This window comes from Jaculus jaculus, chromosome 2, assembly GCF_020740685.1.
Source record: "Jaculus jaculus isolate mJacJac1 chromosome 2, mJacJac1.mat.Y.cur, whole genome shotgun sequence".
Taxonomy (NCBI): Eukaryota; Metazoa; Chordata; class Mammalia; order Rodentia; family Dipodidae; genus Jaculus; species Jaculus jaculus.
In genome coordinates, this window is record NC_059103.1 from 104,445,913 (window position 1) to 104,460,380 (window position 14,468).

General features: G+C 37.7%; 1 protein-coding gene across 2 annotated transcripts in view; it reads left to right on the top strand.

The window, feature by feature from the left end:
• Dnajb14 (DnaJ heat shock protein family (Hsp40) member B14) overlaps positions 1 to 7,324 on the top strand; it is a 53,365-nt gene extending 46,041 nt beyond the window's left edge. For both annotated transcript variants that reach the window (XM_045144036.1, XM_045144037.1), the window contains 4 exons: positions 1,121 to 1,215; positions 2,115 to 2,224; positions 3,246 to 3,418; positions 6,937 to 7,324. In XM_045144036.1, coding sequence (XP_044999971.1) covers positions 1,121 to 1,215; positions 2,115 to 2,224; positions 3,246 to 3,418; positions 6,937 to 7,061 — 503 coding nt within the window. In that variant the 3' untranslated portion in view covers positions 7,062 to 7,324. The remainder of the gene's footprint in view (positions 1 to 1,120; positions 1,216 to 2,114; positions 2,225 to 3,245; positions 3,419 to 6,936) is intronic.
• Positions 7,325 to 14,468: the final 7,144 nt, after the last annotated feature.

Sequence of the window (14,468 nt, forward strand, 5' to 3'; positions counted from 1 at the left end):
CTTGAATTCATGGTGATCCTCCTACCTCTGCCTCCCAAGTGCTGGGATTCAAGGCGTGTGTCACCATGCCCAGCTCTAGTCTGTGTTTTGACAAATTGGAATACCCAATTGCCTCTCAGAAAAACTAGCAGTTTTGACTGAAAATTTTGGGAACAATTAGAGATCTCTGAAGCAGTAATGATTTTTTTCCTGATATTTGATTTTTAGTTCTTTGCTAATTATAGTATAGTATATTTTGTCATTAATAGCCATTTCTGGTTCAGTATCTTATTTGAAAACAACTTAAACATTCATCTGTAATCTTCGTATACTGTAACATATTAAGCAGTTTATTTATTTATTTTGTTGTTGTTGTTTTTTCAAGGCAGGTGTCCCATTCTAGCCCAGGCTGACCTGGAACTTACTCTGTAGTCCTAGGCTGGCCTCAGTCAAACTCACAACAATCCTCCCACCTCTGCCTCCTGTATTTATTTATCATTTTTGCTGCTGGTGGTGGTGACAAGGTCTTATTGTGGTCCAGTCATATCTGGAGGTCAGTAGTTCAAGCTAGCCTCAAACAGTTATATTCCTATGTGCTAGAAATCTACCACATTTGGTAGCACTTTTGAAAATGAGAATTAGAGGACTACGTTTTAAATTCAAGAGGTGTCTGGTTGATTTAAATGCAGAAATGAGTTTCAGAGTAAGGATCCAACATTTGTAGAAACAACTGTCAGTAATAGAAGGTTTTTATGTAATGCTACTGAAGAACTTACCCAAATGTTCACAAATTTTCATAAAGAAGAAACTTAAAAATCCAGATGTGGTGGCAAAAAGTTGTAATGCCAAGCATTTGGGAGGTGGGACCAGAGGATCAGGAGTTTAAGGTCATCCTTAGCTACATAGGATATTTGAGGCCAGTCTGTGCTACATGCAATCCTGTCTCCAAAAAATAGAGGCAAAGTTGGGAAAAGTCCTCCTTGTTTCTCTCCACCTTTCATTCATAAGAGGACAGGGCAATAGACATGGGTTACTTAAAATAAGCATCTGTCATTTTAATAACTTTTTGAAAATTTTTAGAAATATATTTTTCGGGTCATAGTTGCCTTTCTCTAACTTAACCTTGCTTTTTATTTTCTAGGGAGTGTACATTCATTTTCAAATGGCCGAGCTAGTTACAGCCATCAACATCAGCACCGGCATAGTGGACATGAAAGAGAAGAAGAAAGAGGAGATGTATGCTTGGCATATAATTTAAATTTCAAAATGAAAAATTTCAAATTAGGAAGTGCAATTAAAGTTGTCTAAAAATAGGGCTGGAGAAATGGCTCAGCAGTTATGGCATTGCCTGTGAAGCCAAAGGACCCAGGTTCAATTTCCCCCAGACCCATGTAAGCCAGATGCATAAGGTTGAGCTTATACCTGGAGTTCATTTACAGTGGCTGAAGGCCCTGGTGTGCCTATTCTCTCCCTCTCTCTGTCAAATAAATAAAATAAAATTGTCTAAAAATGGAGCAAGTTGTTTTAGGAAAGAGTGAATTTTCTTTTACCAGAGATATCCCCAAAAGAGTAAGGTAGGAACTAGAGGAGGCCAGGCTAGGAGGTGTTAGGCAGCATGACACCTCAGGTTTGGTGTCTCATGATTGGGTGCTGGGGAATTGAGCCCTGTTTGGTAGGCTTTACAAGCAAATTCCTTTAACTACTGAGCTATCCTCCCAGGCTTGACATCCTCATGTCTTAAGTAAGGTCAAATTATGTTCAGTGTTGGACAGTTGTATTTATTTATTTGTTTATTGGGGAGACAGGCAGAGGGAGAGAGAGAAAGGGTGTGCCAGGGCCTTCATCCATTGCAAACGAACTCCAGAAGCATGCACCACCTTGTGCATCTGGCTTATGGGAATTTTAATTGAACCTCGGTCCTTAGGCTTCTCATACAAGCACCTTAACCACTAAGCCATCTCTCCAGCCCCAGTTGTATTTCTTAATATTCACCTCAGGTGATTGGTTTTATTCAGCAGGTTGAAAACATTAAACTAGATGATGTCAGGTATCCTTTAAGCCTTAAAAAATGTTTGACAACTATGAGATTATTGACATTTACAGTTACAATTGTTATTCTTTGATGATTTTTATAGGGAGGATTTTCTGTGTTTATCCAACTGATGCCTATTATTGTATTGATCCTGGTGTCATTGTTAAGCCAGTTGATGGTCTCTAATCCTCCATATTCTTTATATCCCAGACCGTAAGTAACTAAGTCAACTTTTACAAAGATTCATTGTTTCTTATGTAACTTCTTTTATATGTCCTGTGTTGTTTTATCCTTCTAAATACCCAATATTTTACCACAAGTATACCCCAAATTTTAAAATCTCTAATGTGTTTTAGGTAGGGTCTCTGTCTAGCCCAGGCTGACCTGGAATTTACTATGTAGTCTCTGGCTGGCGTCAGACTCATAGCAATCCACCTAACTGCCTCTGGAGTACTGGATTAAAGGTGTCTGACACCACACCTGGCAAAAATCTCTAAACTTTAAAATAGTTAACATAAATGATAAATTTGTTTTAATGTTGCTGGTTTCCATTTGTGTTCAGTGGTGAATCAAGACACAAGCACTGTTTGAACTTGAATTTGAATGTAGTAGGTAGACTATTAGCATGAAAATAAAAATAAGGCAAAAAGTATAGCAACTGATCTTATATAGATTTGTGTCAAGTAGAAAATGACTTTATGAAGAAGTCAAGAGATAAAGAAAATTTATTCAACATTTATTGTAAACAACTTTAACAGTGCACATAAGAGAAACTAAGCAAAACCATACTGACAAAGAGTTTACAGTTATTAAAAACAAGATTGGTCTAAAATAAGAATACTTTAGCTTGGTGTGGTGGTACACACCTTTAATGCCAGCATTTGGGAGGCAGAGGTAGAAGGATCAATGTAAGTTCGAGGCTAGCCTAGAACTACAGAGTGAGTTCCAGGTCAGCCTGAGCTAGTGTGAGACCCTGCCTCAAAAAAACAAAAACCCAAGAATAACTTATTTGTTTCAACTAAGACTCTTACTAACTATAAAGATTGAGAGAATTTTGTAAGAACATATTATACTAAAAATGTGCTTATCATGTGGTTTTTAGCAACTTGAGAGGGTGTAACCAATACTACTAGTAACTTGTAAGCTATTTTTTACTTTTGTGACCTTGGTATGCAGTAGCATTAGAATGCCTGGTTTTAATTACAAGAAGGCTGATTATACATTTCTTTTGCAGTGGATCAGGGCAAACTATTAAAATGCAGACAGAAAACTTGGGTGTTGTTTATTATGTCAACAAGGACTTTAAAAATGAATATAAAGGAATGCTATTACAAAAGGTAGAAAAGAGCGTGGAAGAAGATTATGTGACTAATATTCGAAATAACTGCTGGAAAGAAAGGCAACAAAGTAAGTCTATTAAGCCTTGAACATTTAAAAAGAAAGCTTTTCAGCCTTAGATTGAGTATTGTAGATTTTCCTACTCAAGAACTACTCTGAAATTCCCTGGTATATAAATGAGAAACAGCTCCTTTTCTCTGGGGGTCATGGATTCAACCAGTTTCTAATGAAAAGTACTCAAGGAAAAATTATATGTAAAGTAAAAGGTAATAAAATTATATCTGTCCTAAACATGTAAGTTTTTTTTTCTTGTCATTATGCACTAAGCAATATAATATAACAACTTTGCATAGTATCTACATTATATTAGTCAGTGTAAGCCAGGTACAGATAATATATACAGGAGGATATACAATGCCATTTTATGTAAGGGAATTGAACATCCTTGTATTTTGGTATCTGGGGGACCTGAAACCATGGATACTAAGAGTTGATTTTAATATATATGTGGCATAGCATAGTGGTTAACATATAGTAAGTACTTACAAATAACATTTGTTATCAATAAATATTTGGCTGAATAAATGACTTACAATTAAAGTCCAGGCTCTGAGATTGCCTTACAAGGTACTTCTCATAATATATTATCCAAGACCTGGTTACTCAACCTCTCCAAATTACAGTTACCTTATAATCAAAGTAAGAGTCATAACAGTATATACTGAGCATTTCACATAGTGTCTTACTTATACCAGAACTTGAGAAGGAAGGAGAGTCTCAAGTTCCAGACCATGAGAAGGCAAGAGCAGGGGAAACCCAAGTGTTTTATATAATGCAAGCAGAAATTTGAAATATGTTAGTAGAAAGAATATTTGACTAGGAGTTGGAAAGTTAGCCTTAATTCTAGGTTCTGTCATTAACAGTGTGAAGTTTTTTTCTTCTTCTTCAAGGTAGGGTCTCTTTGTAGCCTAGACTGACCTGGAACTCACTCCGTAGCCCCAGGCCCTGAGCTCAGGTTGATCCTCCTACCTCAGTCTGCTGAGTGTTTGGATTTAAGGTGTGCAGCACCACACAAGGCTCATCAACATCAAGTTTTGGGAAGAGCCTTCTGCAGCTGAACTTTTTTTTTTTTTTTAATAAATCTTCCATTTCTCTAGACAGGGTTTTATTAAGGCACCAGATTGGCTTTGAACTCACTCTAGTATGGGCCAATCTTGAACTTTGGATTTTCTTGCCTCAGCCTCCTAAGTAGCTGAAATTACACCACCACACAAGGTAGTGAGTAGTCTTTTCCAGTTTATTATGTGTAGGAATATATATGCTGATTAAATGTTTGTCCTGGCTGAATTGATTGAATAAATTCTTCTGGAAATTGTTCCAAGTGTCCTTGTTTCTGCTTTGCTCATTAGTTAGATTGTCTCTACTACTTCCACCCTTTAGATGTGTTAGTGAACAGTGAAATGGCTGACAGTAAGAGTTTTATTGATGTCCATATGTATAGTCGTGGTTGACTGTGCCATCCAAATTGGATGAAGCTTCAGAAGTGCTTATTTGCCAAATACCACTATTATGACCATATAACAGGTGTTATCCTATATTCCTATGGTAGCATTATGTTTTTATTCATGTGAACTCAAAGTAAGATTTCATTTTTTTTGCCAGATGTAGTGACACATGCTTGCAGTCCTAGCTTTTGGATGCTAAGTCAGGAGGACCACAAACATGGCTTTGTAGTGAGACCCTGTCTCAAAGATGAAAAATTGAAAGAAGAAAAAATTTCCTCATATTTCTTACAGTTATTTGAAACTTTGACAAAAGATCACAGCAGAAAAGAGAAAAAGAGAGAGAGGGAGAGAGAGAGAGAGAGGGAGGGAAGGAGGAAGGAAGGAAGGAAGGAAGGAAGGAAGGAAGGAAGGAAGGAAGGAAGGAAGGAAGGGAGGGAGGGAGGGAGGGAGGGAGGGAGGGAAGGAAGACAAAAAACAATAATTTAAAATAAAACCACCCACTTGCTGGTAGTCTTGGCTGTCACCTATCAATGATGTTTGTAGGAGGAGAGGCCTAGACCATGCTTCAGACCAGTGGTCAAGTCAACCACTGGACTCAAGAGTAAAAGGGAAGGGTTCTGACATAAGTTGTCAGGATTCAGTTCTTAGTTTTTGTATGTGTTTTACATACTAGCCTAAGTTAGACTTATTTAAAAAAACACTGCTTTTTGTTGTTTGTTTATTTTTCGAGGTAGGGTCTTGCTCTAGCCCAGGTTGACCTGGAATTCACTGTGTAGTCTTAGGTTGGTGACCTTGAATTTAACAGTGAAAATCCTACGTCAGCCTTGGAAATTCTGGGATTAAAGGCACTGACAAAGCTGTTTTTCTCAAATAGTTTTTCGGAGTAGTACTTAGATTTCTTCTTCTTTAGTGTTGAGGCAAGCCCAACAAACTGGCCTTTTTTTATGAGAGAGAAGGGGGAAAAGAGAGAGAATTGCCATACCAGGGCCTCTAACCACTGCAATCAAATTCCAGATATGTGCACCACCTTGTGTGCATGTGTGGCCATTTTTCATCACTGTGCATCTGGCTTACATAGGACCTGGAGGGTTGAACATGGATCCTTAGTCTTCACAGTTAAGAGCTTTATCTGCTAAGGCATCTCCCTAGCCTTCTTTTTTCTTTTTTAAATCTTTTTTTTTTTTAAAATATTTATTTAGGACTGGAGAGATGGCCTCGCAGTTAAGGCACTTGTCAGCAAAACCTAAGAACTTCTGTTCAAATCCTCTAAATCCCACATAAGCCAGACACAAGTGATGCAAGCATGAAATGCCATGCATGCCCACAAGGGGTGCACATATCTTGACTTCATTTACAGTGGCTGAAAGGCCCTGGTGCACCCATTTTCTCTCTTTGTCTCTCTTTTTTTATTCTCTCTCTCAAAAAAAAGCTTTGTAATTATTTTTTTTAAAGAAAGGGAGAAAGAGAGATGAAGAGGCAGATAGAAAAAAAAAATGGGCACACGAGGGTCTTCACCTGTTGCAAACACACCCTATATGCATGTGTCACCTTCTGCATCTGGCTTACATGGGGAGTGGGAAATCAAATCTGAGTCTTTAGGCTGTGCAGGCCTGATTTCTTCTTTTTTAAAACAAAAAGTCAATTAATAGAAATATTGAAGATCTATGGTGGAGCATGGTGACACATGCCTATAATCCTAGGATTTGGGAGGTTGAGGCAGGAGGATTGCTGTGAGTTCAATGCCACCCTGATACAAAGTGAATTCCAGGCTCAGCCTGGGCTACAGTGCCCCTACCTCAAAAAAACTAAAAAAGAAATGTTGAAGCTCTGTGATGAAGTATTATTTGATCTTCAGAAACTAAATGAGCTGGGCATGGTAGCACATGCCTTTAATCCCAGCACTCAAGAGGCAGAGGTAGGAAGATCATGGTGAGTTCAAGACCGCCCTGAAACTGCATTATGAATTCTAGGTCAGCCTAGGCTAGAGCGAAACCCTTCCTTGAAAAACCAAAAACAAAAACAAAAGAAAAGAAAAAAAAATAGGTGATATAAATTGCTATAGCAAAATATTTGTGTTCACAGAAACAGACATGCAGTATGCAGCCAAAGTATACCGTGATGACCGACTTCGTAAGAAGGCAGATGCCCTGAGCATGGACAACTGCAAGGAACTGGAGCGGCTGACCAGTCTTTACAAGGGAGGATGACCTGGCGTTTTTATGGAGACCTCTTATTGTACTCTTACCTTTTATGTAAATTTTGTTTCATCATAGAATCTGAAGAAAAAGATTTGATATTAAGAACTTCTTGAAATCTTGGACTGTTTGTGACCTACTGGCTCATTTACACAGTAAGAACTGAAAACTAAAATTTAATATTTTAGTGTGCTTCTGCATTATTTTTATTTTTAAAGCTGCTATGATTCCTTAAAATGCTTGGAGAGGATTATCATACCTGTAGCAATTTCTAGTTTTAGTGATTTTCATTATTCCTTCATCATGGAAATATTTAAGAATGATTTTATGTACATATAAGTTACTTCTTTTTTATTTAAATTATTTTAGTGTTTAGCTCCATGAGGCACTTCATTTAACTTATGGAATAAATGTTATATGATAGTTACATTTTCCTTGTTAGTATTTGAATATATGGAGTTGAAACAATGATGCTTCTTCAAAAAGAAAAAACTGTTTAACTCTATGTAAAATTGTATAGCATTAACAATGTAGAAGGAGTTGATATTTTTAATATTGTTATTATATTCCAGAATATATATTGAGATAAAGGAACTGGTATAGTTTCAATTTGCCCTTTAATTTTATGAATTGCTAAGCCATACATAGGAATGAAATCCTATACTGGTAGATTTTAAGGAAAATATAGGGATAAATATTAAACTAAAAAAAAAAAACAAACTTCAATGGTCAGTTGCAGTTATGCCATTCAAAGTCTCAATAAGTAAAATATAGCCCCACGTGTTCATTTATATGTATTTGAAGGCCACTAAGTTTATGAAAAAAAGGACTCACTCCCACCAGCCATGGAAATTTATAATTTCTTAGAGATAATTTGAACAGGACCAAAGCATCCTTCTACAAATAAGTAATAAGAAAAATTATTGCTACCATACAGCTTTGTGCCTTTTGTCCTATTGCTGACTCCTAAACAAATAACTACAATGCAGTTCACATATTTGATCAGAGCATGATATGTTTGGCCAGATACACCAGTCAGCAGAAATACAGTGACAGCTACAGTAGTGACTTACTGCAAGTCATCTTTAAAAAGTTCCCAGCTATTGTTTACCTTTGAGCAATTCATTAACCTTATAGGAATAAGCTCCTTATAATTAAATCTGTAATATGTAATGAGGGGCAAAGAACAGATGGAAATTGCAGCTTTTGGTGTTCATTGGGTGTGAAACTATTTGAGTTTTTTCTTGTCTTCTATGTTCAATGGTTGTAATAGTCTAATGGTTTGGTATCATACTGTTAATGGAATCCAGACTTTTTTGATAGCCCTCCCCCACCCCCGGTAAGAGAAGAGTGGCTTTGTTCTTTTGTTTAATGATATTTTTTCCTAAATATTATCTGTTGACTAAAATCACTATAATGACATTCTCTTAAAAATATTCTCTTGTGGGGCTGGGAAGATGACTTAGTTGCTAAAGGTGTTTGCTTGCAAGCCTGCTGACCCAGGTTCGATTCAAAAGCCACCCACATACACCAGAAGCAAAAAAGTGGTGCAAACATCTGTTGCTTGTATATAGTGGCAAGAGGCCCTAGCACATCCATCCATACATGTATATATAATTTTTTTATAAAATTATTCTCTTACATCTCCTTTGCCAGATATATCAGTAGGTGTGTCCAATTAAATCAGCAGGTTAAATTAAATATGCCAGCCTAGGAAATCTGTACAATTTAACCAACTTGCTCCTAGAAATGAGACCTTTAAGATTTTCTTTTTAAAGTTTTTCACATAATTTAATGGGAAACTATTAAAATGTTATTATAAGCAGTCATCATCTTTTTAGTAAAAGTGTTTTTCTTACAGTCCATATATACTTGTTGCTCTCCATAAAATACCTCTTAACTTGGTTTGTTATCTAGATAAGGGCAAGAATCAAATTCGGCAGCAGCTTCTTCTACCTTTGTGCTTAGTTTCTGTCAGCTCTGCCCACATCTTGGATACATGTCTGCTCTTGTGAGAAAGCTGAGGACTGACACAGGAGGCACTGAGGCTTTGCTGGGATAAAACAAGAGTTTTACACATGAATTACGCTTTGAAGCACAAGGACATTTTAACACAAGCCTTATATAGAGTTTTGCAACATTCTGTTCTGCTCCTAAGCAGAATTTCTGTTCTGACTTTAGCCTGAGATTTAGCATTGTTTTTTATGTGACAGTTTTCCAAGTTCACATTCTTCTAAGTAGAGCTGTTTGTATTTTTTAATTCTCTCATTAGAATCTTCTTTAGCTATTTTATTTCATTATTTTTTCTTTTTTAAAATTTTTTTTAAAATTTTTATTCATTATTTTTTCTTTAATATTTTTATTCAGAATTTTTAATACATGAACATCCTTTAATTTAATCATATTCCTGTCCTATTACTTTGTCAAGCATCCAACTCTTCCAAGTAGTCCTTCTCTTTGGATGACATTTTGTGTTTGTGTGTGTGTGTATGTGTGTGTGCACATGTGTGCGCACACACATGCTTTTCTGTTCTCTGTGTCAAAATGTTGATAGGCTCAGAATTGTGGAGGTCTAGTGTTAATGACAACCATTGTGAGGTCATGAATGCACCAGTCAGTTCATCTGAACAACAATGTTCCTTAGTACTTACCACCCTGTGGGTTGGGTCTTAAAAGTCTTTCAGCCCCTTCTGCAATATTTTTTGAGCCTTGGAGGGCATGACAGAGAGCTTTCAACAGCCTCTCACTTCTACCTGGAGTTTTGAGTCTCCTCAGTCTCTTGCACCCTTTCTGTAGTTAAGATTCTCTGGTTAGTAGTGAAAGCAGCACTAATATTCTTTCATGACTTCCAGTGCAATGTTCTCTGGGCCCTGGAAGGTGTAGTAGAGATGAGTTGTCCTGTGTTAAGCATTGAGTCAACTTGTTGGATAGTTTGAATTTGATAGTGTAAATGTATGCCCCATAGATACAGGTGTATTTAAATAAATGTTAATAAAAATTTTTAAATAAAAAATTGAGCTGGAAGCTGGGCGTGGTGGCACACACCTTTAATCCCAGCACTTGGGAGGCAGAGGTAGAAGGATTGCCATGAGTTCAAGACTACATAGTTAATTCCAGTTCAGCCTGAGCCAGAGTGAGACCCTACCTTGAAGGAAAAAAAAAAAAAATGAACTGGCAACTTAAGCCCCTAGCAGACAGATCCCTGATGTGTCACTGACAGTGAATCTCAGAATCTAGCCCTGTCCAAAGGTGGGTGGAGAGCAGTTTGAGCTCTGGTTGTTTGTGCTTGCTGGTGTTGATGGTTACCTGCTGCAGTTGTTTCTCGCTGCTTGGATCTATAGAAATAAGAAGGTTCTTCCACCATTGATGGAGTTTCCCCAGGATTTTGTAAACCTGAACTCAAACCCATTCTTCCATAAGCTGTGTGTAGTTGGATGTCTGCCTTAGCAACAAGGAGCTGACTGCCAACAGGTCTCCTCAGTATTCACCACCATTTTAAAGAAAGCTTCTCTAACCACACACATTAATCAATAGGCATAAACATATATTTAGAAGACAATTTGATTGGTTCAGTGTATCCATTTAGTCATCCATCTAGGCCCATGCCCGTGCCCATCCGTCTAGGGCCTATGCCCTTCCAAGTCATATAGGCTTTTGACTCAATAATCAGTATCAAGCGTGAATTATCTCCCATTGAGGGGGCCTCAAATCCTATCAGAGAGCATTTGGTTACCCCATCACTCACATGCCACTGGTGTACTCGTAGGTAACGTGTGGCTAATTGTTTAGTTTGCAGAATCTGCTACTTGTCAAGACTGTTGATGATTGTTCTCCCACAGCAGCCAACATCATGATTTTGAGGAGTATGGCAGCTAGCCAGTAGGAAGGAGGCTTCCTCAGCTCCATCTCAATTTCTTAGTGTCCTGCAGCACAAACATGTGGGGTCTTCAACAATAGTGACTTATCATTTACTTGAAATGAGTAATCAAGGGCTTTGAGGCACCTTATGGACCTCCCTGACCCACAACTCTTAGTGGGAGAGACTTATCTATGGCATATAAGCTTACCTTGCAATAACCTAAAGCTTCAGGTAGGGTATTTCAGTTCCAAGTCTCTTTAAATTATATTTTTATTTTATGTTATTTTAGTTATCAGAGGTAGGGTCTCACTCTCTCAGGCTGGCATTGAACTCACAGTGATCCTCCAACCTCTCATCATAGAGCTTCCTCTCAATTCTGTAAACCAAAATAAACCCTTTTCCCCACAGGCTGCTGTTAGTCAGGTGTTTTCTGCCAGCAATGTGAACCTGACTGTAACAACACTCCTCTGTCATTTCTCAGTACTATGTTGCCCTTTGAGTCATCCCAGAGGTCATCATCATCTGAAAAGAGAAGCTTCTCTTACTAAAAGTAGAGTAGCATAAATATATGAATATGAATGTTTAGAGAAGTACTTACTGGTTGGTTTGGTAAGCATAATATATGCATTTAGCTAGACACCAGTAGGCATTATACCTCTAGGCATCATGACCTGCCCCTTCACAGGTTTTCAGTACCAGGCATGTATTCCCACCCATGAAGCTGGACGCCAGTCCAATGGTTGTTTTCCCCCATAACAGACGTGCCACTATTACACCTGTTGGCTCATTTGGCCTGGCTGGCCAAACTTAAGGCTGCAGTATCCACTGTTGTTTATCTCCATTGATGACTTCTCTCTCCCACTGGGCTTGATACAACATAGCATTTTCCAGATTTCTGTCAGCTGGTCTACAGGGAGGAGGTTTTTCAGCTCAGCTCCAGCAAGACTTCTCAGTCCCCTTGTAGCCCAAGCATATGGATGGAGTCTTCAGAAATAAGGTCTTATCATTTATTCCTGGTGGTAAGCCAAGGGCCTTGGCAATGGCCTGTAAAGTTTTGGGGACGTCAGGGACCTCCCTGGCCAAAAACTCACGGGAAGGTATCCCATCCCTGCTACTGAAAGTTTTCTAGTAACAATCTATAGCTTCTGGATGCACTGTTTTCCAAAAATGTAAGTTTCCATACAGCATGTTCATACCCTCTTAAATTTTCATTAATCCTTCTTCCACTCTTCCTTTACTCAGTCTCTTCCCCTGACCTCATTTAGGCCATTCCACCTCCAGTAATCCTTTCATCTATTTACATATATGCAGTTCTATCCCCTTTAAGCCCTCCCCTCTCATCCCTCCTGTTGTAGTCAGGTTTGCGTTGGTAGAAATCACCCAATCAAGAGCAACTTCTGGGAAAAAGGTTTATTTTGGCTCGAAGGGAAACTCTACAATGGCAGGGGAAAACAGTGGCATGAGCAGAGGGTGGACATCACCCCCTGGCCTGGTGGGCAATAGCAACAAGAGAGTATGCCAACACTGGCATGAGGAAACTGGCTATAACACCCATAAGCCTGCCCCCAACAATACAGTCCCTCCAGGAGGCATTAATTCCCAAATCTCCATCAGCTGGGAACCTAACATTCAGAACACCTAAATTTATGGGAGACACCTGAATCAAACCACCTACCCTTCCTTATAGCCCCTTTCTAGCTTACTGGCCACTGTTACCAATTTGTACAATTCACATAGAAACCTAAACATTTGTAGCTAGGATCAATATATGAGGGAGGACATACTGCATTTGGCTTTCTGAACTTGAGTTACCTCACTTAGTATAATCCTTTCCAGATCCTTCCATTTCCCTGCAAATTTCATAACTTTATTACCTCTAAATAGAATTCCACTGTATAAATTAATGTACCACATCTTGATTATCTATTCATCAGTTGAGGAATATCTAGTCTGCTTAGGTATTGTGAATATAGGGGCAATAAATATGGATGTGCAAGTATCTATAAGTAAGTGAGATGAGTCCTTAGGATATATTCCAAGAATGGTATATCTGGGTCATATGGTAAATCTATGTTAAACTGTCTCTGCAACCTCCATACTGTTTTCCACAATGTCTATAGCAGTTTACATTCCCATCAACAGTGTAGAAGGGTTCCTCTTTTCCACATCCTTGTCCTAACCCTAGTATCTTCTGCAGTTTCTGTCTTGAGTGCTGCAAAATTTTCATTGTAGAGATCCTTCGCCTCCTTAGTTAGGTTTTTTCCAAGGTACTTACTTTTTTTGAAGCAATTGTGAATGGGAGGAATTCCCTGATTTCATCCTCAGCATGTTTGTTGTTAGTAAAAAGGAAGACTGCTGATTTCTTTCTATTTATTTTGTATCCTACGATGCTGCTAAAAGTGTCTCTCAGCTTTAATGGTTTGCTGGTAGAATCGTTAGGGTCCTTTATATAGAATCATATCATCTGCAAATAATGATAGTTTGGTCTCCTCCATTCCAATTTGAATCTCTTTTATGTGTGTCTCTTGCCTTATTGCTATAGCTAATACTTCTAGTACTATAGTAAATAAACATAGGGACAGTGGACACCCTTGTTTTGTTCCTGATCTTAGTGGAAAAGTAGCAGGTTTTCCCCATTTAGTATTAGGTTGGCTGTAAGTTTATCATAAGTAGCCTTTATTATGTTGAGATATGTTCCTTCTGTTCCCAATTTCTGTAGGACTTTTACCATGAAGTGATGGTGGATTTTGTCGAATGCCTTTTCTGCATCTGTTGAGATGATCATGTGATTTTTTTTAATCTTTCATTCCATTTATATGGTGTATTACTTTTATAAGCTTGCATATTTTGAATCATCCCTGCATCTCTGGTAGAGTGAATGATCTTTTTGAAGTATTCTTGTATTCTGTTTGCCAGTATTTTGTTGAAAATCTTTGCAACCATGTTCATGATGAAGGTTGACCTGTAATTTTCTCTTTTTGTGTGTGTGCTTTGACATTATCTGGTTTTGGTATCTGGGTAATGCTGTCCTCGTAGAAGGAGTCTGGTAGTATTACTTCCCTTTTCTATTTTATAGAAAAGTTTGAGAAGCATTGGTTTTAGTTCTTCCATGAGGGTCTGGTAAAATTCACCTGTGAATCCATCTGGGGCTAGAATTATTTTCAGTTGGAAGATTTTTTGTAACTCTTGTGATCTCCATGATTGTTATAGATCTGTTTAAATAGTTTTTCTCATCTTGATTCAATTTTGGTAGGTCATATAAACCAGGGAAATCATCCATTTCTTTCAGATTTTCAAACTTAATGGAATATATGTTCTTAAGGTATGTCCTTATGATTTTCTGAATTTCTTTGGTATCTGTTTAATGGTGCCAGAGCTTATCAATTTTGTTTATCATTTCAAAGAACCAACTCTTTGTTTCACTGATTCTTTGTATTGTTTTTTCATTTTATTTTTGCTTTCTATTTATTTTCTGCCCTAATATTTATTATTTCTTCCCATTTTCTGGTTTTTATTTTTTCTCTTTCCAAGGCCTTAAGGTAAAACATTAAGTTCTTTAC